Below are 27,335 nucleotides of genomic sequence, written 5' to 3'. Positions count from 1 at the left end.
GGGGGGGGGGGGGGGGATTTAGAAGTAAAATCAGTCAAGTGATTAAAGTGGCAGATTTTGAGGTGTCCCAAAAGACCTAGATTGGATGTGTTGCACAATATTGATCAAAGGTATGCGTGTTGTGTGACTTCCAAATTCTGATCACTTTCTATGGAAAAAAAAATGTATATGTAGTGATTTGGGATGACTAACTGATCAGATCGGTAAGGCTACGTACACACTTGCAATGGTTCTCGTCCAATAATCGGCTCAGAGCCGATATCAGACGAGAATCTGACGTGTGTACAGCGCTCGTCGTCCATCGTCCAAATGACCGTCCTGGCGGATCCACAGACAATGGACGACAAAACCAAGAAGTGAAGGGGGAGAGCGTGCAGCAGGGTGCCGCTCCGTCGTTCTCCCCCTCACTTCTCCATAGAGCAGAACGGTGCTGTATGTACAGCTCGTGTTCATGCATTGTGCAGAAAAAGATCCTTTCCAACGACAATTATTGCACGTGTGTACCCAGCATTATGTATACAGCATACTGTATTAGTCCTTTACACAAAGTTCACTTGTATGTTCCTTAATTTTAGTTGGCATGGGTAAAACTCAATACGTTTCGTGCAAGGTCTAGAGCAGAATGTTGCTGTATGTACAGCACTCGTTCATGCATCGTGCAGTAGTTTGTCGTTGGAAAGGATCGCGAAAGATCCTTTCCAACGACAATTATTTCACGTGTACATGCCGCCTAAGACTGGCAAAAACAGGCAGCAGATATGCCCCTGCTTACTAGTGATTCACTACAACAGATTACAGCCATGAATGTCTATTTGCTACCATGTGTATCAATATAAAGGTTACTTCCTATGAGTCAGGTATTGATAGAGATCAAATACAAACATCTGTGTCACAAACTGGAATATTTACTTTGTGCTTACAATAAAAAATGTTCCAGGAAGCACAATGAGGTTATTCCCTGTATCAGACAGTAAAAAGAAATGTTTATAATTATACAGACAGTAACATACTTTTCTTAAAGGATTTGTTCTGAGGAGGCGGTCCAATCCCTGGAATGCCAATGACGCTCATCCGCTGCACCAGACTAGCCACATTGCCAGGCTTTTCCCTTTTCGGTACATTTTCTTCCTTTGGTTCGGTATCTTTTTTAATTTCCTGTGGGGCAGAGAAGAGGACAAGGAGGTGATGAAATAAAAGTTCAATACATCTACGGCAGGTTAGAAAAAGGAACTAGAAATGTTCTTCTCTTGCAGAACCAACGAAGGGGCTATAATCATTATTCTCTGCCAAGGGGGGTTCAATAAAAATAATTTTATAACGAATTAAAATAAAATTAATCAAAGTAAAAGGAATAGAAACCTTTAAAATCCATATAGTTTATTAGTCATCCCTATAATAAGGTCATAACATCTACAGGTTGGCTGCAGATTTCTCTAGTCAATGGGAAAAAAATGACAGAGGAGAAAACCTAAAGCAAGGATTATGAAATATCAGACATTGCTTCCTTCTACTAAAGACAACAAATTGCATCAGGTTTAGGGTGGAATAAATTACTAGGGCGAGGAAAGACTTTACAAGCTAATAACAGTAAAAAAAAAAAAAAAAAAAAGGCTGTGCCTATTTTTGAAAATATGGGGAAGAGGCAAATAAATTTGTCTATTTGCATGTAGACAGAACAATCCGAAATTTAATATAAATCATATAAATGGGCCCAAAGTCTTTGTTATCTATGCACATTCCACCACCTGAAATTTTGCAAGAAGTCCAAAGATTCCAATCTTCTCTAGCACAACGGAATGACAGAAATGCAGAACAGGTGAGCACATGCCAAGACAGATCCCATATATTCAAATCTACAAGGAAAACTATTCACAATCTTAAAGGACCACAAAGTCTAATAGTTCAATTAAGTGAAGAAGCTGCAAGGCCTGCAAATATAAGGTGCACTCCAGCCAAAACTAAAACTATGAAAGGAAAAGAAAACACAGTCTACCTGCTCGGCATGTTCGTTTTTCATTCACACCTTGCTATACAGCCCCTCACTGTCTTGTCAGAAGCCCTTCTTGTAGTGCAAGACGGCTATTCCCAAACACACCTACTGCAGGTGTCTTACTGTCAACACAAAGCCTGATAGAAGAAGAAAAGATCGAAAAAACAAAACAAAAAGCCACCAACTAGATTGAAACCTGCCTTTTTTTGTAAATGTGACTAGCAACACAGGAAGCAAAGAAAGGAAGAAAGAAGGTTTAGAAAAAAAAACCCTGCAATCGAATGCACTGTGGTGTGCTGTAATGACAAAAACACTGATTGCACATTTTTCAAGTGTTAAAGTTCCACTTTGTAAAACACATGATCAGGGAGGGGATTTTTGCAGAAAGGGACAGGCCATATTCCTATTTTGCGAAAACTGTTCTTACTGTCTGATTGGTGCCAAGCTGGCAAATTTTGCTGAGCATGTGCAGATTAGCAGTGGCTGCCAGGGAAAGTCACCAATCCAGCTTTTCCCCAGCACTTACTGGTGTCGAATGCCTGTATTGGAGTTCCATCACTCTGGCATGGCCAAACAAAGATCGTAAGGAGGAAGAATAGAGGAAAGACAGCGGCATCTTGCAATAGGACAGGGATAGGTGACTAGCGTGAGTTTAGTTCCACTTTAAGGGCCCTGTGCAGTAAAGAAAATGAGTTGCCAATCTAAAGAACTCAGACTTTTTCTTCCTGCAGCAGATATCCCATGATCATTGCCTCCGCATCTTATGCACCAAGTACAGTAGCAAGGAATCTTTTTAGCTGTGCTTTAAGGGCCCATGTACACAGAAACGTACAGAAATTAACACATTTACACCATTGAGTGGGGATTATATATATATATATATATATTCAGATTAAAGTTAACTTGTGGCCAGGCAATGGACATTCTACACAAGCAGTAAGTTCTACCTGACCTCTGCAGATGCAGGCACTGTGGAGAAATGCATCCACAAAGCTTACACAAGAATCCAATTCTTTGTCTTCCAGCTCAGCTGCCCTGCTACCCTTTCCTGAACTGCATTCTAGAACACTGCCAAATCAATGTTAGGAAGAGGAAATTGGGGAGAGAAAAAAAAGACAGATTCAGGCAGGGAGGCAGCCAGGCATTTGGAACAAAGGCAGTCAAAATGAGTGAATCCGCCTGGTACAGGTACATTGCAATGACTGTGGTTAGGATGAAGCCAATAAATGTTGGGCAGCTTGTATCCACGTATTGTAAGAAATTCTAGTGACATTTGGGATTCTCTAGGTCTCCCAGAATACTATGTGATTCACTTAGATCTTTACACACCTTTCAATTCGGTTATGATGCAACGGGCAGTGCTTAGGCACTAAACATGGACACCAGAGCTCTTGTAATGTGGTGTGGTTAACCTCTGTGGAGTTATAGTACAGGAGAATTTGATGAACAGCAGGCACTGCAAATGAATTGCTGTTTTTCCATCAGCTACCCAGGAAGGTGCTCAGTAACCTCCAGGCAGCAGCTAGCAAGAACTAGAAAAATCTAACAGGCACATTTTTAACAAAACAGAGGTATTACAATGTGTCTTTCCTCTGCCATCTAAATCACACAGTATTGAAGTAGGTGGTGACTGGATGGAGTCACTGCATAGTGGAGGAATCAATGCATCCAAAAATTACAGAAACATTGAACCCTGAAGAGCCTAACTGGGAGTGTAGCACTTCAGCAAAAGGAAAGTAAAATACACTAACAGAGAGGAGAGAATAAAAGCTTTCTATTTGAAGGATCAGACATATAAATCTTAGCTTACACCAACTAAACCCGAAAAATATCAGATCTGCTTGCTCAGACAGTTAGGAAGATATGTTTGGTGATATAAAAAGGATTTTGCTTCCTTTTGTCAGTCCACAGATGAATGGTGATCCAATTACTTGAGGAATAATGATAAAGAAGCAGCAGGAGAGGAAGACGCAGCAAAAATCTACAGAATGCATGAAGCAGGAAGGTTCTTGCACTACAGCTTCTTAGGTACAGCTTCCTCATCAGCAAGTTCAGCCAGCAGCACAACAACTTTACTGAATGTCACCACAAATCTTATGAGTTTAAGGCTGTGTACACACGATAGATTTTTATCGTGAAAGATTACCCCGCTGCCCTCTCCTCCCTTCACTTCCATTGCAGTCGCTTGTCGTTGTTGTTCATTGATCCGCCAGGATGGATCCATGAACGATGACGGACAGCCACTGTACAAGTCAGATTCTCTTCCAAGACGAGCCCTGAGGCTCGTCTCGGATGAAAATGATTTGACGCGTATATTGTAGCCTAAAAGCCAGAAGCCTTCGATGCTCTCACTTTTTTAAGCCTACAGCACATAAGTGCCTAGGAACACCAACAGGCAAGAAAAGTGCTGGAGGTACTGAAATGAAAGGTACTGATTGGGTACAATAAAAATTGCTAGGCTTTCCTAAGAGCAGAGCCACTAAAAGTAAGCCAGAGAGAATTTGGGATCTCTCAACCTTTAAGAAACACAGTGTTCTGTACAGTAATTTTTATCTGGGTGGGAAGAAGCTTTAGGCAGGTGCCTGCTCCTGTATTGTTTCCCAACTATTTAGTAACTACCCAAAAACAGCCGGATGGCTGCTGAAAAGTACCGGGCGGTGCGTCTAGCTAAAAAGGACTGGGGAGAAAACCGGAAACAGATAAAGAGAACTTTAGAAAGAGCTTATTATCCTGGCTAATTACCATTTGCACTGTTTTATAAACTACAATTATCCCAAGATAACTATGGCAGGATCACAAACAGTGGGCCATGTAGGGCAGACCTTGGCTAAATATACACAAAGCCATTGAGATCACTAGAGGCTGCAGACAATGCAGGGCAAGTCTCACCTCTTTAAAGTTCCACAGAATATGGTAACATTTTACAGCCTATAAAAGAATACCTGGTGTTACAAAGTGATCTGTCCTGTTCAACCAACACAATGGTAACAACAAAGCCACACAGACTATCCCAAGTTTTTAAAGGGGGTCCTATTACCCACAAGCAAAATACTTATAATACAATATCCTACCCAGCTGGCTGGGAAGAAGCTGCAGGAGGGTGATAGCCCCTGGATTGTGACCAACTATTCAGTAACCACCCAGAAACAGCTGGGTGCTTACTAAAAGTGTTGGGTAGTGCACCCAGCTAAAAAAGGGGCTAGGAAGAACATTTTACTACATATGCAAAGGCAACACAGGCAAATGTATACATATGTGTATAGTTTTCTTTACAGACCAATACTAAATACCCAAAGTACAGTCTACAGCAGGCACGGTGAGCTAATCACCCACTACATTCTTTATTTTTCTTTAGGAAGGTAATTATATGATGTTGCCACGTGTTAATATTAAGTAAGGAAAAGTTTTGCGGTTAAAAAAAAAAAAGGGGGCTGAAGGCCAAAAGAAATGTTTCCACCTTTGTGTCCATGAAAACTGAAAATTGAAACTTAAGCACGTAAGAAAAAAAAAGGTAATGATTTACTTAAAATGACAAAGTCTACGCACTGTAATTCACTTTGAAGCTGTTCAGGCACAACTCATCTACAAAGGGCCTTCAGTCTAATTCTACATTGATCTAAATTTATCAACAAAAACTGCATATTTACCTGTTTGTCTAGAGCAGTGTTTCTCAACCTTTTCAATGTGAGGGAACCCTTTAAAATAACTTTCAGGTATTCAGGGAAGAATTCCTCTAACATTGCTGGCCATTGGGAGGAATGACACCCTTGCAGATAGCCAAAAAGATTATTGGTATCTGCTAAACCAGGCATGGGCAAACTACGGCCCAATAAGGTTGTTTCTCCGGCCCTTTGGGTGGTCCGTGGCTCTGGACGGTACCACCCCAAGCAGGGTCAGGAGAAGGACCCCGTTGGCAGGGGCACACCGGCCAGAGCAGCGGAACATGTCTCCTGTTTGTATCCCGGCTCGTGGAGGTGGACGGCCACATTCAGTGGCGTCGTGATGGTATAACCCCGCCCACTCTTCCATTGGCCCGGCCTCTCTGTCAAATTTTTATCAGATTGTGGCCCCTGACTGAAAAAGTTTGCCCCCCCCCCCGTGCTACACTGACCTGAGGGGCACAAACTGCTTATTGCAGGAACCCCTAACAACCTCTGGAAGTTGAGAAACACTGGTCTAGAGTTTAGTATAAAAGTATATATGAAGTCAAAAACTTTTTTTTGGACTGGGATAGAAAGGAACTCTCCTATGTCATCAGATACAATGCAGGACCAATGGTGCAGGACCTGCACTGGCCAGGCAGACATTGAGTGACCATATACATAGCAGGACCGCTGCTAAAATAAGTATTCCCTAAGCATGCCCTATTCATTTACCCCTATAAGAAACAAATAGTGTTTGCAGATGGGAGACAACAAACTCAGTACTGAGAGGAGTCCAACTATAATTGATTCAAATATTTTTGTAATGTATTGGATATAGGTCAATGGGCTGGTAATTTTCCTTACAGTGGTTGTAATGCATTTTAGCATTATCTATGTTACAGCAGAGAAGAAATAAGACCAAGGCTTTCCAATGCAATCCAAGAGGAGGAAGACATTTTTTTTTTTTTACAGATAACCTAAGTGCCTCTCCCCCTTTTGTGTGTTACTTCCCTCACCTCCTAGATTGTAAGCTCTTCGGGGCAGGGTCCTCTCTTCCTCCTGTGTCACTGTCTGTATCAGTCTGTCATTTGCAACCCTTATTTATTGTACAGCGCTGCGTAATATGTTGGCACTATATAAATCTTGTTTAATAAATATAAAAAGTAAAACTCCAAACAAATATGTAGCATTTGCATTACTCCCTGATGAGGTAGGAAAATATATAAAACACACAAATGAGGTCATTACCTTGCCACACTCTGTTGAATACAAATGCATTATTGCTGCGTGTGCAGCTGTTGGAAAGATTTTGTTAACTTCTTGTCTCTTGGATGAAGAAAAAGTTCTACAGGAGCAGTAGTAAAAACCTCACAGATCTCCTTACTACTCCCTCCTCAAAAAATATTCTGGGTGTAATGTTGTAACAAGGACTGTTGTATATATTGACAATATACAGGCTATAGCAACTTTAAAACATGTAACAGAATTCACATATGTCCAGTAATGAACAGACAAAAAATGAACATAATAATATTTAGTGAATGAAAATAACTAAGGTAAGATTAATATTATTAATAATAATAATCAGGATTTATATAGCGCCAATATGTTACGCAGCATTGTACAATAAATAGGAGTTGCAAACGACAGACTGATACAGACAGTGACACAGGAAGAGGAGAACTTTGCCCCAAAAAGCTTACAATCTAGGAGAATCTCCATAGACTAGTAACAATCCCACATCAAAGCAGTTATTGCACATTACAAGCTCAGATACCCTGACAGTAAAAAGTAAACCAGGCAGCATTCATTACCATTAAACGACGTGCTGTTGACGGCTGGAACAACTTCCTATAATCTCATAAAACACATTAGCAGCCATTCAGGTCGGCTATTAATGTTTAAATATCCAAGAGAATGAAAGAAAAGCACACTCACCAGGTCCAAAGACATATTTGTGTGTGCACACACCCAACCGTGATTGCTGCCTATGGGAGTGGCCTGACATGACCAGACGGCACTTTCAGCTGCTCACCTGAACTAGCAGGTAAAAAGTAAAGAGCGAACTGACGGCGCACAAACATACATGTAATTATCTACTCTAAACCTCTATAATAAAAGTTTCTTTACAAGTCTTTAGGACCATTCTTGGACTGTGTTAATGACAATGATGATAGGGACATTAGATTGTGAGCCCACTGAGGAACAGCTAGTGACATGACTATGGACTTTGTAAAGTGTTGAGTAATATGTCAGCTTTATATAAATACTGTGTAATAATAATATTAGTAATTGTAAATTGGTAGGTCATCAGGAAAGCTTGGTTGGTGCCAAGACTGACAGACAAAACTGTGATGTTAATAGAAGAGCAGGTGGTGTACCATTATTTTTGGTTAGGAGTTGGTGGCACTTTTTACATTTTTCTCTGAATATAGATCTTTTTTGTCCCACAAGACCTTCCTCTTTTGTTGATGGATTATTTACTGTTTGGTCAAAGTCAACAGAGCAACCTAAAGCTGCATACACACTTCCAATATTTGTCGTTGGAAAGGATCTTTCACGATCCTTTCCAACGACAAGGGAGTGCACGATGCATGAACGGTGCTGTACATACAGCACCGTTCATGCTCTATGGAGAGGGGAGGGGGAGAGCGACGGAGCGGCACCCTGCTGCGCGCTCTCCCCCTCCCTTAGGATCGGCTGTCGTCCATCGTCTGTGGATCCGGCAGGTCGGTCGTCCGGACGATGGACGACACCGACTGTACACACGCCAGATTTTCGCCCGATAATTGGCCGATGCCGATTATCGGGCGATAAAAATCTGACGTGTGTACGTAGCTTTAGACAGCTTTTCTCGAGCGCTTTAGGAGATTGACGAGATAACTTTCAGGTCTTCAGGGAACCCCTATTATATTTACTAAATTTTGCTGACCAGTGGTAAAAATTACACCCTTACAGATGGCCACAAAGATAATTGGTATCAGTTAAACCAGACGTGTCCAACGTTTTGCAAAGAGGGCCAGATTTGGTGAAGTGAAAATGTGTGGGGGCCACACATTCAGCCCGACATTCTTTGAACTATTATTATTAAGGGTTAGTGTAGGCGTGGTCTGCACGGGTCCTGCACAGCACACGCCCACCACTGTGACATGAGGGATTCCCTGTGCACAGAGTCTGGTGTCAGTGCAGGCTCCATGCACGTTCTTGGAGTCATAGTGGGCGTGGTCCATGCAGGTCCCGCACAGCACACACCCACTATAATGACATAGGGGTTTCCCTGTGCACTGGGTGGACTCCCATCCTGCCAATTATGCCCCTTGAGTAGCAGCCCGATAATTGCCATGGCGGTTGATCAACTCTAATAAAATATAAAATTGCTTTTTTGTACGCTGTTATTTTATACTGTGGTCAACAGTGCTGGCGGGCCGCAGAATATTGATTTTACGACAGAGTGGAAATCTGAACACGGGCCGCAATTGGCCCCCAGGCCAATTTCCTTACAGTGAAAGTAAAAGTAAAATTTATAGAGAATAAGGGACCTCCTTCCTTCTGCTGGAGATCTCTCTGTTGGTGCTCACCTGCATTATATTTTCTTTCCCTGTCTAACCTGATTATGTTTGCTCATTTTACAATTATATGAAATAAACACCCAAACATTTATCTTATAAAGTTCTAGCTCAACTTTTCTTGACCTTTTAACCATGAAGGAACCCTTTTTGGATTAGCTTTCAGATCTTCTGGAGCCCCTGCTACAATTACTATATCCAAAGCTTGCAGTATATTAGCATGGTGGTCAGTGGGAAGAATTCCTCTTACATTGCTGGCCAGTGGGAAGAATGTCACCCTTTCAGATAGACACAAAGATCATTGGTGTCACTTAAACTAACTTGAAAGGAACAAATTTCGCATTGCTCAAGTACCCCAAGGGATCTACAGAAACACAATTCCAGCTAGTACTGTACATCAAGTATAGTTGCCTGGGTGGTATTTTTTAACCTAATGTAAGAAATATTAAACTAGACTTTTTTACTGCTTAAACCAATCATGCTCCTTAAAAAATCCTCCTTATCAAACTATTTTAAATACATGCATGTCTACTAAAATCATTTTTAGTCATGTTCATTTCTAAAAGGTTGAACAAATCAGGATCTATCAGCAAACTAGGGAATTGGTAGAAAAGTCACTTGAAAGTGCCACAGGCTTGGACTACTCTCCGATTTCCCTGTTCTGCTTCCTTGCACAAAAAAGCCAAAATATAGCAAAGCAAAGGAAGATGTTTGTTTTAGGAGAGATTTACTGCACGTTAGGACTAAATTCCTAGAAAGCAAAGGGGAGAAATGAGGCTTGAAACTAAACAAACTCATTATACTAAGAAATAGGTGAAAATGGTAACATGACCGCTTTATATACACTCAACTAACTGCACTAAAAGAATACTATGTTCATTATGAGCAATTCTAGTACAGTCACACATATCTCATATATCAAAGATCTGAAAAGGACAACACACTAGTTAGAGACCATTGACCAGCAATTCTCAGACAGGATTCCCTAGGGTTTCCCTGGGTAATTTGTGCCTCTCTTTACCACTGACACCAATGATCTATTTGGGTACAAGGGTGCATTGTTCCCACTGGCCAACATTATAGGAGTTAATAACCCCATTGCCAATCAGGAAATGTAACATGAATTGGGCATATCAAATATTGGAAAGTTATTTCAAGGTTGTTAAAAAGATGAAGAAAGGCTGCAATAGACCGTAACAGCTCAGAAATCCATGGATTATAATGCCAGGATTGGTACCACCTAGCTTCAAATCTTAAATTAAGCCAGGCTTACGTGGAACATAGCACAAGGACTTTGTGCATACTGTGCCTCCGAATTCTTGACAGCACAGATGACATAACTGATGGCCAAACCTGATTTTAGAAGGATGGGGTGGGAAGCTCTCCGCTGGGGCCAGTTGACATCTTCATCCGACCTACCTCAAGTTTCCCTCAATAGTTTATGAGATGTATTAGTGATTTTCCTTCTGTTTCTATGCACATAAACAAGAATGCTTATGTAATTCACATATAAGAATGTATGTAACATATATCCAACATATAAGCTGTACCAGACTGCACCAACAAGCTGGACTTTTGGTCTCTGGCCAGCTTATGGCTATTTTATTTGTTAGAAGCCCACGTTGGTGAGAGTTCAGGAAATTCACATTTTCAGGACAGAACGCCTAATCTTCTCCCCACCACCTGTACATATAAATAGATTTCCAAACTGTAGTTAGATCCAGGGTGTGCCTGTTTGTCAAGACAGGAATCATGTGTGGGTGAGCACAGGGCAGTCCGTGCAGAGTTGAGGGCTGGACAGGTAATAGCAGAGGAAGTAACATAAGGAGACTTATATGGTGAGAGAAAGAAACCTCCCTGCTGGAAAGACACAGGAATGTTAACAGCATTTCTTATCTGATTAACATATTTCAGAAATGTGGAGATCTTCTTAAACATAAACCTCACCAGACTCCACCTGGCATATTCAGATCAGGTAACCTACTGGCAGGTCTCCATCATAAAACACACAGCTACAACAGAATTCCGGTAGAGAAAAGCAGATAATGCATAGACACGTTCTGCTATTATTAAAACCAGGATTTATATAGCACCAACATATTAAGCAGTGCTGTACAATAAATAGGGGTTGCAAATGACAGACTGATACAGACAGTGACACAGGAGGAGGAGATGACCCTGCCCCAAAGAGCTCACAGTCTAGGACAGGGTGTCAAACTCTGGCCCATGGGCCAAATCCTTTTTTTTGGCCTCCAAAGAAATCCTAAATATGAATTGCAGCTGGCCCGCCGCTGCATTGAAATAGCGCCGCTACTACAATTCCCGGTATCACTTGCGTCTATAGAGCAGCGGCCTCTATGCGTGGCCCCGCATTGGACTGTACTATAGACCCAGAGAATTTTAGTAGCGGTGCTATTTCAGTTTAAAGTTTGGCCGGCGACTTTTGTCTAAATTTTTTATTTTGGCCCACTGTGTATTTGAGTTTGACACCCCTGGTCTAGGAGGTGGGGGGGGGGGGGGTATTCTCTATACAGCCCATTCCGAAGTATAAAATAATAAATCACGCAGGACATTCACATTCACTTCAAAGCCACTCAGGCTTCAGTAGGGGAGGTTTGATTTTCTTCCCACTGGCAATGATCACCAGCACGGGAAGTGAGGAGGAGGAGAGAATAAAAAATAATCTGATTTAACTTTTTCCCACCTCAAACAGATGTAAGTTTTGGCGGGTTTTCTCCAAAAAAATTGAAAAATTTCACTTTAAAATAGGTTTTATATTAGACCCCCAAACTCAAAGGTGACTGCACCTTTTGTGATAGTTTACTTTGAAAAGGAGCTAGACAATAAACCATAATTTACCCGTTTAGCTGCAGGCATTGTGGAACACTTTGTCCCTAAAAGGGTAGAAGCAGTTTTCAGCTCACCCGGTTTTCCCACTCGTCAAGGAGCCCCCGTTTTTCATTTATATTAAACATTAGAAGGCTGCCAAGGGGCAGAAGACCTTCAGTGAAAATGACAAGGATGACAGCATTTCTGCCGCAACTTTAAGGCTAAGTTTACTCAGACTGTTCCCTGGCATTTAACCTGAGCCTTTAAATGTCCATTCATTCCAATGGGCCAGTTCACACCAGAGCATTTTCAGGATTTGCTATATACAAAACACATCCTGTAGTGTTTGTAAAGAATTAAAATGGCCATAAACCCATTCCAAACACCTCATTACCATGGGCAGTTTGGAGGCGCTTTCCCCCATTCTAACTCTTTGCCACATATCTTGACTATAGACTTTGCAAAGCACTGCATAATATATCAGTGCTATAAAAAGTAAATACGTAAAATTAATTTCTAGGTTTAATACATTGTTTAAAGGCTTTAAAACACATACAAAAGCTGTATGGGAATTTATAAAACACTGAAAATGAAAGTCAGTGCAGCCTAAGGATGACATCCAGCTACAAAAGTAAGGTTAGTTTTACAGATTATGGTAAATGCTGGATGGTAATGGCCTGGTATGCAGGTTAAAGTTTAAAAAAAAAGTTAAACTTATGAGACATTTCAAAACTATCCTTGCAGTGGGTCTTCTTCAGCATTCCAATCCCTGTTTTTGTCTATGGTGTCTTATCTCTTGCTTCCTTGGCAGCTGCTGCTCTTCTCTTTCCTTCAATGTTCTGGCTTGTTAGCAGACTCCACATAAATCCACATAAAATAATCAGCATCTCCACATAAAATGCAGCACTCCCATTGTAAATGACGAAAACATGGCTTAAATGGGGACCTAAACTCAAAATTTTAACTTTACATAAAAGGGTAGAAAACCCTTCTATTTTTAAAAGGAAAAAAAAAAGTGCAATGCCTACCATTTCTGTCTTGATCCTTTCATTATTGTAAGAAAAAATTGCCAATCTCACGCATGCACAGTGAAATGAGCAATCTTTTTTCCCCGTGCACATCACCTGATCTCACGCCCGCGCATTGCGAAATTGGGAAGAAGAGAAGATGTTGGCGCTTCCTCTGTGCCTGTCTGAAAACAGATACCGGGAGCCAAATGAAGAAACCTCCTGGCAATTAGACAGATCTGGGGGATTAAAGGTAAGTGTGATTTTTTTTTATTTTGTGTTTAGTTCTGCTTTAAAGGAATGAGGCTTCGTTTGATTAGTTGCAAAGCAAAACTGTTTTCTAATAGTACCCTAGGTAAACAGAAGCATTTTACTCTTACCATACAGGGGAGCTCTACCAAAAGGATAGTTCTAAAAAGTTCCCAAAGTCCAACTTTGACAGAGAAAAAGGCAGCGTTGAACAGGTTATAGGGAATAATTGCATGGACGCCAATCTCTTGTGTTATGTGGGACAATGAAGTTGGCAGTAGTAACATTATGAAGAGGCTCTAGAACAGTATGACAATTTAAAGATATAGTAAAGAAATACAAAATGCATGAATATAATTTACTTCCAAAATCTAAGTGTGATGTTATCACATCACTGAAGTTGGAAGCATTTATTTAAATTGTAAAGAGCCAAATATATCTTGCTAATATACTTTAGAGAAAGTATTGTACAGGGAAAAAAAGAAAGAGAGAATTTGTGATTGTACCTTTTCTCTTCACATCTTCAAATAAAAATATTAAAACATAAAAGGAAGAGAGAAACACGTGGGTATCGTTTTCATAAGTGACTGACAATTACCGGTATGTTAGCCCTCAAGCTTAAAATGTCAACTTCAAGCACCAATCTTTTCCATAGATGTACAGTTCTTCCCAAACAGCTTAAACACATTTTTTCATAAAGTATTGAACAGAAAGTAATAAGGGAGGGGGAGGACATTACCTTCATGGAATCTGAGTGATCTTTATTGCTTTTCCAATTATGCAAGAAACGGACCTGAGTACTGGAGGATACCGGTTAACTCTCGGTAATTATATTAATATATTTTTCTTGTAGCATATCACAGGCGTGTTACTAATAAAATAGATCTGAACACATCTGGGCTACACATTTTGTTGCTGGTGGAAAGTGTGCCATTATGCAGTAATATTTATTTTTTATTGTTGGTTGGAAGTCATAAATTGCTCACTTTCACCCATCATGTTGCACACAGATGCCGGCGACAAGAAAGTAAGGAGAATAAATGTTTAAAGAGTGCTCTACTTTCCCTAAATCCCATAATGTTTTTTGCTTAGCTGATCATTTCAAGCCCATTTCTAGTTTTGCAGATTCGCTTCATGTGAATAAGCACACCTTAGGGTCAACAGTGTGTTCTCCCCGGCCCCTTTTAGCCAGACACACCACCGGGCACTTTTCAGTCTGGATGTTTTGGGTGGTTTTTGAAAAGTTATACAGGGCCTGCCAGCTGCCTACAGCCTCTTCCCACCCCAGAAAAAAAATTATGGGGAAAGTATTACAGGAAGATATGCCATTTAGAAGAATATACTCTCTGCACAGGACAGCATCAGAGCCAAGAAAAAATATTGTGAAAGTTGCATTTTTAACTTTTTTGGATTGCTGTGAAATAGATTTAAAAATTATTTTGTTTTTAATAAATCAAAAGAAGTATTCTTTTAAAAAGGGAAATTATTAACCCTGAAAGATCTTGCCATTCATATCTACCTGCTATTGCATTGACTTGGAAGGCTTGATTGTACCTTTCCAACACTATGAGGCACAAGGTGCTGCAATAAGTGGTTTCACCAGCAGGTGGCTGTGCAGATGAACTGTAGACTTGGTTCACATTAAAACAAGCCAGCAAACAAATTGGAAATGGGAATTCTATCTAGGTCTGAAATGTGGATCCAGCAAGAAATTGGTCATTGACATTGCACACTAAAACCACACTAATATTATGACCTGATAATGTCAGCAAACCAGAGCATTTAATGCTGAATAAATTTTAGCATTCCAGAAACTAAGACAAAGAATATTGTCAGATCACAGCTATCCCAGGAGCTTAAGCCAGGTTTACACAAACCCAGCCTAACATTAAAACCAAAAAACAAAATGTACTCAATAAAAAAAAGACATATTAAATCAGAGAAGACAATACTTCATCTTTAATAAATAATAATGGACTGATACATTACTGCGCTCTATTCTTTCCTATTCTCCTTTCCCATTCTCCTAGACCATCTACCATTTGAAAAAGAAAAACAATCCATGAGGCCCTCAACACCACATAAAGGATGTTAAATCTAAGTACCAATACAAAAGAACCTCAGTTATCCGGCACCCATGGGAAATGGCCGGTTCTGGATAACTTGTCCCCATTCACCTCTAGTGCTGAATGGTTGAGAAAAGGGAAACCCTGATGACGGCTCAAGTGTCATCAGGGTTTCCCTTTCCTCGGCCAATCACGGAGCAATGAGTGGAGCTCTGCTGATTGCTCTGCTTTCTTTACAGTCGGAGAACCCCGGTTTTTCCGGAACTCAGATCTTAGATAACTGAGTTCCGGATAACCAGGGTTCCACTGTAGTTACCTAAAAAAATAGTAGCATAGGGGATGTTTTGCATTTGTAAAATACCCGTTGATCCTGACAGTTAGTTTCTTCAATTTTGGCTAAAGACTGACAAGGCTAACCCTTAGCCTCTATTTGCATCATTTTGTATATCCAGCCTTGCGTGTGATTGTACTGGGGGAATACAGGCAGCCATGCTAACACATAACAAATGTGTACACACATACATTTTGCCACTGGAAACAGTCTTTCATGATTGTTTCCAGAGACTGATGAATGAACAAGCCATGTACTCACATCCCCCATTCTGTTCTATGGAGAGGAGAGGAAGAGCAAGCGGCGCCACACTGTGCTTTCCTCCCCTGGCTTGTATAGGGATTGTTCCTGGACCCAAATTGACAGATCCCAGGACGATGTCGGGCGATCGCTGTACACACGTCAGACTCTTGCCCATGACAAGAAGGACCAGTAATCTATAGTGATAATCATCTGCTAAATAATCATCTGCGTGTACAGAGATTAAACCAGCATCAACTTCAGTAAAAGTAACAATTTGCTGCTGGGTTATCTCTTCCCCTGGTGGATGATAAAGGAAAGACAGAAAGGTCATCTGCCTACTTGTAAAACAAAAAGATTAAAACAATGCACAGAGCTCCACAGACAGGACAACAGTTCACTGACCCAAATTTTCACATCAGGGGTCTAAAAGAGCCATAAGAGAGCACTTTCACAAACTAAGCTATGCAAGTTGTCTCCTGTAGCATAGGAAAAAAAACTAACATACCTTAACAAAGTTATCAGGAAAAGCTCCTCGTTTTCCGTTCAATTCTCCTTCCAGCCATCCCTCCTCGTCCAGTTTCTTCACGTTCTTGATGATGTCCCCCACTCGTATGGACAGCTCGTCATCATGTACCGCATCATAATCATATTCCACAATGTATTCAACTGCACGGAAATACAAAAATTAATATATAAGTAAAAGCAATCATTTAATATACAATTACAATTTCAATCATTTAATAAGAAATGACAAATTAAATGATGAAAAAAAATGTGATGTGCTAGAAATGTTTTCAGCCCAGAACATGAACAAGCAATATATGAAAACAGGTAAGTAAATCAGTTTTATTGCCACAAAGTGACAAACAAGAATTTACAAGACTTGGTCATATTTCTAGGGGAAAAGTGAATAGATGGGAGATAAAATACCAACCACTGAGATTTGCAATAAACCTATCACAAAATAAACACAGAAGCTGTTACTGACGATCTCCTGCTGACATTACCAGCAGTCAGGGCGTCAACATGATCCTCTGGTTTTTCCACATTCTAATGCTAGCCATATACTAAGTAATGGTGGAAAACACCAACACTGGCTAGAGGATGTTAGGAAACGCTGCTTGGGAATGTCAATGGAACACAGGACTGGCATCATGGACTAATATTTGATCGGTGTATTGATATCAAACGTTAAAAGATAGTCAAAGAGTTCTCCTTAAACCAGTGACCTGGAAGAAGAATTTCAAAAACATGCAATTAGGTTAACTGGCTTATTGGTAGGGACATTAGCCCTGTAGTGACCCCTTTGAGGGACAGCTAGTCACAGGACTATGTACTTTGTAAAGTGCCGAGTAATATGTCTGCGCTATATAAATACTGTATAATAATAATTGAAAAAATGCTAGTTCTTCACCCGGAATGACCTGAGCTCGACCATTTGTCTCAGACGGCAATCGTCTTGATGTGCACATAACTTCAGGAAGTACTGGAGCCAGAGGTTTTCAGGAACTGCATTTTTTCTTATAGAGATCAGCAAAAGTGGTTTTATCAAAATAATCAAAATAAAATGAGTGAGTTTGTGAGTTTGAATGTCCGCAAGTCAAATAGCCCCTTCTTCAAATCAGGGCAACTAATGGACATTAAAAGTGAACGGCAAAAAGGTAGAGAATGGCTGCTCAGGAACAGCAATGCCTTTCCTATTTCCATTCCTTTAGTCACAACATAAAAAGCAGCAAGGAATTATGGGGCCATTAAACCAAATGGAAAGCTATGCTAGGTCAATGATGCCAATCTGGGACCTAGTTTTAGATTCAAGAAGGGATGAGGGGAAAAGGGGAATAAACTCAAATTTGTGACCTCAGCAAAAATGGATCGGTACAACCAAAGTGGATCTCAGGTTTGGAAGGGGAACTCCTTACACTAAACACTCATCTCTTCTTGACTTTGGGAGGAAGAATTCGGAAGGTGCCAAGTATTTGCAGGAATAGGACTCGCTTGCTGGGGAAACTATGCTGTGGTGTTCACAAAAAAAAGGTAATTCTTCAATGTCTATATATTGAAAGACCAAATTAAAGACCTCTGAGACTCCTCCAGGGACAAATGATAACAATAAGCTCTAAAGTTAGGATACCCAGTGTTCTCCCCAACCCTTTTTTGCTGGTCGCAGTTTTTTTGGTGGTTTGGACTCAAAGTAACCACCGCCTGGCCACAGCATTATCCCACCCAGCTTAAAACAATTTCTGGGGAAAATACAGATTCCTACTATAGCCATTATGGAAAGAGAACCTTTCCTTTAAAGCCCATTAGCTCATTTTAAAGTTCTTTAACCCCCCATCACCCACATTTATTGTTCCTCTCAAAGATGCCACCAGCTCAGAAGATATGCAATTAAAATAAAAGCCTTGTTGCAGATATGAAAACATCCACAAAGAAAACCACTAGATGTTTTGGAAATGTCTGTCATATTGTTCTGTTTCCAATCACATGATTTGTATGGTCATCATAATGATTGCATGGCATTTTAAAACAATACGGTGATAGCCAGTTTGACCCATCATTGTGCCTCATACAGAAAGGCATTAATAAGAAGCGCTCATTTTTTTTTCATTATCTATGGGATGCAATACACAAAAGGGTCCAAATCCATACAGCAAAAGTTTTAGAAGTTTTGGAGGAAAATGGTTATTTTCAACCAGGGCTCCATGAAACTCCAGGGTTTCTGTGACTGACCACTTTATTTTATGACGGCTGAATAGTCCTGGAGCAAACACCACTTGGTAGCCACCTGCATGAGATTGATGTTTGCAGTGGTCTGGAAGGTTGGTATTATAGCCACCACTGTAGGCGAATATTCTTTCCACTGACCACCAATTTTTCTCTATTGGCCCCCAAAAAATATGTTTGACAGGGTTGCCGGAGACAAGAAAATGAATTCAAGGGTTCCTCAGGGATAAAAAGGTTGATAAAGTTTAGTTTAGTAGTAAGTGAAAGTAGAACTGAACTGGTTTGCATGTGTCAGCAAAACTATTAAAACAAGAAGTCAACGCTTGCCAATGCAAAGCTGAACACAAGTGACCGTAAACAATGTCATCACTGATTCAATCTGGATAGATATCAAAACCAATGATTTTACCCCAAAACAAAGCATTACTGCACAGTGCACAATGCAACTCCGTATAGGAATATATCTTCTGTATATATAGTGGTTTTGTTTTCTATCTAGCTAGCCTCCTTTAATTTTTTTGGAATGGCTTCCTAGAAAAAAATTTAAAAATGCCTTCCATTCACAGGCCTCAACAGCTAAAGACAACATTGACCAAAAAAAAATTGTAGAGACTAATTGCATACACACTTACAATAATTGTCGTTGGAACGGATCCTTTGCAATCCGTTCCAACGATAAAAGACTCCACAATGCATAAATGAGCGAGGAGGGGAAGAACGAGCGAGGAGGGGAAGAACAAGCGAGGAGGGGAAGAACGAGCGAGGAGGGGAAGAACGAGCGAGGAAAAACGAGCGAGGAGGGGAAGAACGAGCGAGGAGGGGAAGAACGAGCGAGGAGGGGAAGAACGAGCGAGGAGGGGAAGAACGAGCGAGGAGGGGGAAGAACGAGCGAGGAGGGGAACGAGCTAAAAGAGGCTGGGTAGAACACTGGGTGAGCCATCTGCTGTGCTCTTCTACCTTGATCTGTATTAAAGTAATTCACCATCAATCATCTATGGGTTCATCAGAAAGGATCCATAAGGGCATTGGGCAACCTCTGTACACGTCAGATTCTTGCTCAAGACGACCCCAACCATTTACAGTGGGCGAGAATCATCCGATGTGTACAAAGCCAAAGCCCATCAGGCTGCTTCTCCAGTGGTGTCTGTATATAACATTTAATGCCCTGGGAATCCTTTGTTATGTAACCAAGGTATAACATTAGGATAATATATAGCTACATTTACATAATATATAGTAACAGATTACATAAAAGTGTGCTTTAAATTTTTTTGCCATTTGCAGAAAAAATCTCAGCAGAATAATGAGAACTAACTGGGAAGTCTGAGAATTTTGGTAGATGAATTGCATGCACCCAGTATGTACAGACACTCGGCAAGTTTCACTTCCATCATGCCATTTATAGATTTCAACAACAGAAAGTCACAATTTAAAAAAAAAATACAAACGTTACATGGAAGTAGATCCAAAAACCCAATCACTATAATCTGATAGAATCATTTAAACATGCAAATGTTATCAATGTATTAAATGTGCAGATTTTAATAAAAATAAAACTCAGTGATCACATGATCACCGCGTTTTATTTTTATTAAAATCATGTCATGTAATGCCTGGCTCTGATCCTTCCTGTTATGTGATGACAACTTTCTCCTAAATTGTTCTCTTGTGTTGTCAGTAATTTACAATTAGCCATCTAAATTGACAAATTGATATCCCAGAAGATTAATTGACGATGTTCTACTGTGGTAAGTTCTCCCTTTTATTTCCTTTATTTTACTTCCTGAGCAGTATAAACTAAATACAACATTATATTAGGTATCCCCAAAGCTTTTTACTTATAGTTGCGCTATATGAACGTTGTTTATTGGGTCCCATAACCCGAGTCATGACAACTTTGCACTGTGAAACAGGAATTAACATGATGCTCACTATGTAAAGTTGTAGCAGGGCATAGAAAGACATGCCAGTTTAAGTACCTCCTAGTAGTATCTTCTCCTCATACATCATTTTAGGTCTGCTATAACATGAAGCATGGGCCAAACATTTTTTATAGAAAATCCACCAATGGATAAGTGTTTACTTCCCTAGGAAGTTTCAGAGCCTTTAACAGACCAGAAAACAGGTATAGAACAGGCAATGAAAGCCGTTACACATCTGAGAGGCAGAAGCTAAATACTAGCAGAATTTCTAGGTTGTGTTTTTTTTGTTTGTTTTTTTAGTATTGCTTTTTGCTAAACATGTAACTTTTAATTTTGGCACAGTTGCACATTCAATGTCCTGCCCTGACTACAGCCACTGCCGTTATGTCTTGTACTTCCCGTCAACCCATTCAGCAATATATCGCCCACAAAGCTGTAGGGCAAGTTGACAAAATGTTTTTAGCCAGACCCACATATACTCTCCGTTCCCTCCTTTGGAAAGCTTAGTGCATTGTCAAGTTCTCCATAAAATTGGGTAGAGCGTAAGATTCAGGGCAGCTGGGGACAGTAAATTCTTACTAAAGATGGCACACCAAAGCTGCATGCAGATATAAAATTTCTGTCAATAAATTTTCGCGATTGCTCCCATATACACGTCCAACGGTTCTCACCCGATAATCCTCTCAGGGCCAATATCGGGCAAGAATCTGGCGTGTGTACAGTGCCAGTAGTCCATCGTATGAACGACCGTCCTGGCGGATCCACGGACGATGGACGACTAATGATCCTAATGCAAGGGAATGGGAAGAGGGCGCAATGGAGTGCCGATTTGTCGTTTTCCCCCTCCCCTCTGCATGGAGCAGAAAGGTGCAGTATGTACAGCACTCGTTCATGTCTCGTGCAGTGCTAGTCGTTGGAAAGGATCGTGACTGCATGTATATTTGCAGCTTAAGTTCCCCAACCCTGCCCGTACTTTGGATGTGGTCTTCTCTTGGTCTGACTTCCATCAAATCTTACAGCAATATAACATAGGCTACGTACACACGTCAGGTGATTTTCTTCGGATTATCATTTCAGGGTTAGTATCGACCAGCATCTGACGTGTGCAGAGCGGCCGCCCGACGTCGTTAGATTCGTCCTGGCAGATCCACATCTAGCAAGTGAAGGAGAGAGCGCAGCGGGGTGCCGCTCCTTCAGTCTCCCCCCTTCATAGAGCAGAACGATGCTGTATGTACAGCACTTGTTCATGCATCGTTTGGTCTTTGTCATTGGAAAGGATCATGAAAGATCCTTTCCAATGACAATTCTCACGTGTATGTAGCCCTAGTTATCCTAGTAGGGTTTACTTTTGTTTGTTGTTACTGCTGGCTAGTACACTTCTGCAGCCTTTTACACCCCTTTCTTATCATTGCTCCCATTTTCTAAACAAAACAAATCTAACTTTTCAGGTTATTTTAACAAAAGATTAGTAACACATAATCTGGCCTAAAAAAGGCCATGAAAAATGCAATATCCCTAAAAAGCATGTGTCATAAAACCCAGCTAGGAAAGTACTGAGAACACACAGCATGCTCCACGTCAGCAGTCACCCAGATTACATCTGGAGTTCAGAGGGAAAGCATATATGTTTTACCAGAGAGACATCGAATGGACTTTTTTAACCTCGTCATTACATATTACATCCAAGAATATTTGCAGGTTTAATGTTGTTCTGGTATAGATGAAATATTTCTTTCCAATGGATATCTAAAACCAAAACACGTTTATATTGAATAGAGTGTGTAATGGTTAAAATCTATGTTTGGTCTATTTTTGTTCCCACTGGATAGATTTCCCTTCACTTACTCTCATTCACAAGAGGAAGTAGGAGAAAATCTCTAATATAAATAAAATACCCTCTTAAGCGGACCTAAACTCAATATTTTTACTTTACATAAATGGTAGACAACCCATTCATATAAAGTAAAAATCATGCATGCGCAGAAGGGGCATTTTCCTTCACTAAGGGGAAAGAGATGCCGATCTCACGAATGTGCAGTGAATTCGGCTCTCATTTTTTCCCCTTTCCAGCAGACTACGTCCCTCGATCTCGCACCTGCGCATTGCGAGAACCGGTGGCATAGCAAGATGTAGTAGATAGCAACAACTGAACATGGTTGCCTCCGGAACTTCCTAGAACAAAGAAGAGTTTCAGGGCGGCAACCGAGGAAAGCTCCAGCGCCATCGAGGGATCTGCAGAATTAAAAAGGTATGATTTTTTTTATTTTTCAGTTTAGTTCAACTTTCAGACAGTTATCACTGGAAGAAGTCTCTCCATCAGAAGATTCGTAAATTTTTGGAGGCAATTCAAAATTTTAGACTGTCCCGACTTTCTGTAACGGTAGAAAATGGCACCAAGAGAATACTAGTAAACCATATCACCGACACAGACAAACAATAACCAGAGGTTTCAAACCCTCACTGATCTATCCAAAAAAAATAAAGTTTGACCTTTTGATACACTTTAGTTATTATTAAAAAGGATTTATTAAGTGCCAACATAATGCGCGGAGCTAAACATTAAATAGGGGTTGCAAATGACAGATACAAACAATAACATAGGAAGAGAGGACCCTGCCCATAAGGAGCTTATAATCTAAGAGGTGGGGAAGTAGCACACAATGGGTGTGTATGTTTGGGGGGAGGGGTTTAAACTTGTTATTGCCCCGCCCCCCCCCCCCCCCCCCCCCAAAAAAAAAAAAAAAAAAAACACTTGATCATAAGTACATAACTACATCATGTCTGCCACTGTCATACCACTGCTTCTCTGCCCTTATTTGCTGGCAATTCCAAGCTGTAAAAATGCCAGCTGGGAGTTATGTAAAGTCATAAAAAACAAACCTTTAATGAGCATATACACACACATAAACTGGATTATCAAGTTCAGGGAAAAATCAGACAGTATGCCCACGAAGACGAGACAAAAGCAACTTATGAAGAGATAATTACCAATTTAAATGTGACTTAAAAAAAAAAAAACTTCAAATCACTCCCAAAATGCATGTCACTGTGTTGAGATACTGGGACATACTGACAGAAATTTTCAAAATGTCCTAATTGTGTCAAACTTTACCTATCCCTCACATACATACTTACTGGCCTATCATAACAGGCTTGCCCTCTGGTCAATAGTAATGTGTGGAAGGTAGCAGTAATGTTTACCGTTACCAGGAAGTGAAAAAATTTGCTCTTTATAATGGCCTGGCATTCAGACACACCGATGGAGACTGGAAAGTACCTACAGGTACATGGAGGTACCACAAGTTCCCCAAAATGTTTTAATCAACAGTATTTTTGCATAGCAGATTTGTTTTATATACCTTAAGTGATGTACATTTGCTACAGATTATCCATGCTATTTATATAACTGGCAAAATAAATAAGCCTTGCAGAATTTTAATTCCCCCATTTCTAAAACTCCATCTTTAGTTATAACCTATACCACCTGGCCAACAATGAAAGTTCCCCAAGCCTGTGGGTATAGTGTTATAATCTGGAGTGGCTTCCGTAGGTCAGGTTCAGCAGTGTCACAGGCTTATAAATGAACTCCGCTAAATACCTAATTTACTGAATGACCAGGTTTATCCAACAATAGATATTTTTTCCATGAGGGCATATTCCCAGATGACAATGCAAGGATGGCTCAAAATATGAAAGAATGGTTTCGGCTACCAAAGTTCAGACTCCATTTGGAATCAGTGGGATGTGATTGGTGAATAAAGAAATTTGACTGCTGTATAAAGTCTGCATTTTATGCAGCGAACTAACTCATCCGTCACCAATACATGATGTTGGTGAAAAATAATGAAATTCTGGATGAAAAAAATGTTGTGAAAGTACATTAACTTATCTGTAACCAAAGCTAAAGGTGACGCTACAAAAATGTTAAAGTGCGTGACTTATTGGATAGGCAGTGTATATATGTGCAGGAGGGTTGAGCATATTTACTGATTCTATGGCAAGGTTATGCAAACTTTAAAGGTCCTAAAAATTTTATCTCAACAGCATTAAGCAGCAATGGTGGGGCATGTGCAGGTCAAATACAGTGCACCATCCAGCGGTTTGTCTGGTTAGTCCACAAATCTCTGTAGTTAAAACACAAACAATAGAACACATACAAAGAGACACTGTCACTTTGCTCAGTGTGTGTGTGTGTGTGGGGGGGGGGGGGATTATCAGGGTTCCACAGCTCATTTTAGCTGGGCGTACCACCCAGCACTTGCCTACAGCTTCATCAGACCCAGCTTTAAAAGAATACTGAATGTGTATCACAATAGTTGAGTGTCTATTTTAGATTTTTCATCACTACTACTTCTGTCAAGGACCTAGTAAAGAAATAAAAACTCAACAAGGGTTTCAGTTTTTCCCAAATCTATCCAAAAAAAAAAAAACAAAGAAAAAAAGAAAAAGAGCTGGCTCATGTGGCCAAATGACATTGCAAAAAGGCAATGTTTCAACATATGGCTAAGTGGAATCTGGTCTGAAGTACCAAACGCTGTAATAGTGGTGTTGGGCACTAAGCAATAAGCAAAAAACTCCTTTAGGGGTCTTTACTGCCATTTAAATGGCGCACAGTGTTCATCAAATTTATTTATTTAAACCGGGTGGGAAGAAATTATAGGCAGGTGGCAGCCAATGTATTGTGACTAAACTCCTGGGTAACCACCCAAAAACAGCCGAGTGATTAAAGAAAAGTGCCGAGTGGTGCACGCAGTTAAGAGGCTCTGGGTAGAACACTGGCTCATGTACACAATCACACGATTTCGTGTAGAACCAGAGGCGACTTTCAGTGGGGTTACCTTGTTTCATGAAAACAATGTGCTTTAAGGGCATAAGGCAAGGCAGTTTTAGGTTTGCTTTGAATTGCACAGAATCCAATGAATATATAGCCGTAAAAAATATAGTTTTGTTTTTTAAGAATTAAGCGTTAGTAGAGCACAGAATAGGAAAGGTGAACTGTTGTAAGAAAATTGAGGATGCGTGCAAAGTGACTTCAGGAACATATTCTATAAAAAGGAAAACACACACACACCTGTATTACCCCACTTCTCTGTGTGACTGGCATTTACAGGCACTGAAGCCTAAGGTCCAGAGCCAACAAAGCTATCTGCTTATCTTTAGTGGCCTTTGTGCTCACCAAACAGGTATTTGGTCAGTAAAAACCCTTCCTTATTCACATGACCTAGGTAAACACAATTACCTCACCCCTTTCCAAAGTCTAAAGCCAGCCCACACACATTGATGTTTCTTTTTCCAGCTGTGACAAACATCTAATACGAAACCGGCACAAAAGGGATCACTGAAACTGCAGCCTTCAACTAAAATTCAAGTGTTTTTCCACCCTATGAGAGAATTCCCCATCTACTGGAATATAGATAGGGGAACAGCTATAGTTCATTTGTTTTAGCATGTTCCATGCCTGTAATTATTACGTATGTGTATATCGGGTACACCATTATTTCCCTTACTGCACACTTGTTCCAGGAAGTCTGTCGCTAATATAGAAGTTGGGATGACTGCAGAAAACAAGGAGCAGGTATGAGGTCGGTCTGGAATCAGTGACTCCTAATTATAGACCACCCAATTACTTATTTCCCATGTGTAGGAGAGCAAAGCCAAGTATTATCCCCAGGCTTTTTTAGCTGGGTGCACCACCCTGCACTTTTCAATAACCACCCGCCTGTTTTTGGGTGGTTACTAAAAAGTTAGTAACCCCCCCCCCACAATATATAGGGGGTTGGCCACCCACCAACAGCTGCTTCCCACCCAGCTTAAAAAAAAAAAAAATACTGAAAGCCCATTCATACAGAATTACTTCAAATGTTGGGGCAGTACCAAATATCTAACTTTGCGTCCCTTAAACCCTTGGGAGCATATCAGACATACACCACACAACCAAGGTCTAAATGTACGGTATGTCAGGTCTCTGACCTCTGGTAAATAACAACTGATCTCCAGTAAGAAGGAGAAAGAATAGAAAGACATTTGGAGCGTGGTAATGGTTTAGAAGTGTTACTTCATACCAACAAGTGCATAAGCAATCTAGCAAATGGTTTCAATTGCATTGACCCTCAAAATATATTATTTTTATTATTACACAGTATTTATATAGCGCTGACATATTACGTAGCGCTGTATAGTTATGGACTATAAACTGTCCCTCAAAGCTGCTTACAATCTAATGTCTCTACATCTGCCATGTCTTTAATATGGTCTAAGGTTCATTTTGAGAAGTCAATAAACCTAACCATGTTTTTTTGGAATGTGGGAGGAAACCGAAGTGTCCTGACTGAGATTCAAACCTGGGACCTAGCACTCCAAAGGCCAGAGTGTTAACCACTGAGCCACCGTTCTGCCATTTATATGATGGTAAATTTGTTTCTGCATATCGATATGGATTGAAATCTGACAATATCACAGCATTATTAACTAATATCTTATAAACCTCTAAATATTAGACGGCAGGGCAGGAATAGCACTCACAACATCATTCTTTTCTTTTCCCCTTTTTCTTCTGAGCTCTATATACCTCCACAAGGTCTCAAACGCTTCAAACTACTTTATATAATCTTCATAATCTTAAGTAACAAAAAACATTACTAGAGGGATTCCTATATAGCAAATACTAATTTCTTTCACCACTGAATCTTCAGAATACATAACACCCATTCAGTATTCTCTATATCTTTGCCACCAATAAAACCGACATAACATCATATTTATCT

General features: G+C 40.3%; 1 protein-coding gene across 4 annotated transcripts in view; it reads right to left on the bottom strand.

The window, feature by feature from the left end:
* CD2AP (CD2 associated protein) overlaps positions 1-27,335 on the bottom strand; it is a 76,273-nt gene that overhangs the window by 35,301 nt on the left and 13,637 nt on the right. For 3 of the 4 annotated variants that reach the window (XM_072407439.1, XM_072407438.1, XM_072407437.1), the window contains exons 2-3: positions 16,431-16,591; positions 1,011-1,155 (exon numbers count right to left, since the gene is read on the bottom strand). In XM_072407439.1, coding sequence (XP_072263540.1) covers positions 1,011-1,155; positions 16,431-16,591 — 306 coding nt within the window. Of the gene's footprint in view, positions 1-1,010; positions 1,156-1,993; positions 2,138-16,430; positions 16,592-27,335 lie in introns of those variants that run through there. The other variant, XM_072407440.1, reaches the window with a different exon arrangement.

This window comes from Pyxicephalus adspersus, chromosome 4 (genome assembly GCF_032062135.1).
Source record: "Pyxicephalus adspersus chromosome 4, UCB_Pads_2.0, whole genome shotgun sequence".
Lineage (NCBI taxonomy): Eukaryota > Metazoa > Chordata > Amphibia > Anura > Pyxicephalidae > Pyxicephalus > Pyxicephalus adspersus.
Note: the sequence above shows the minus strand (reverse complement) of the source record. Positions and strands in the feature narration are given on the sequence as shown.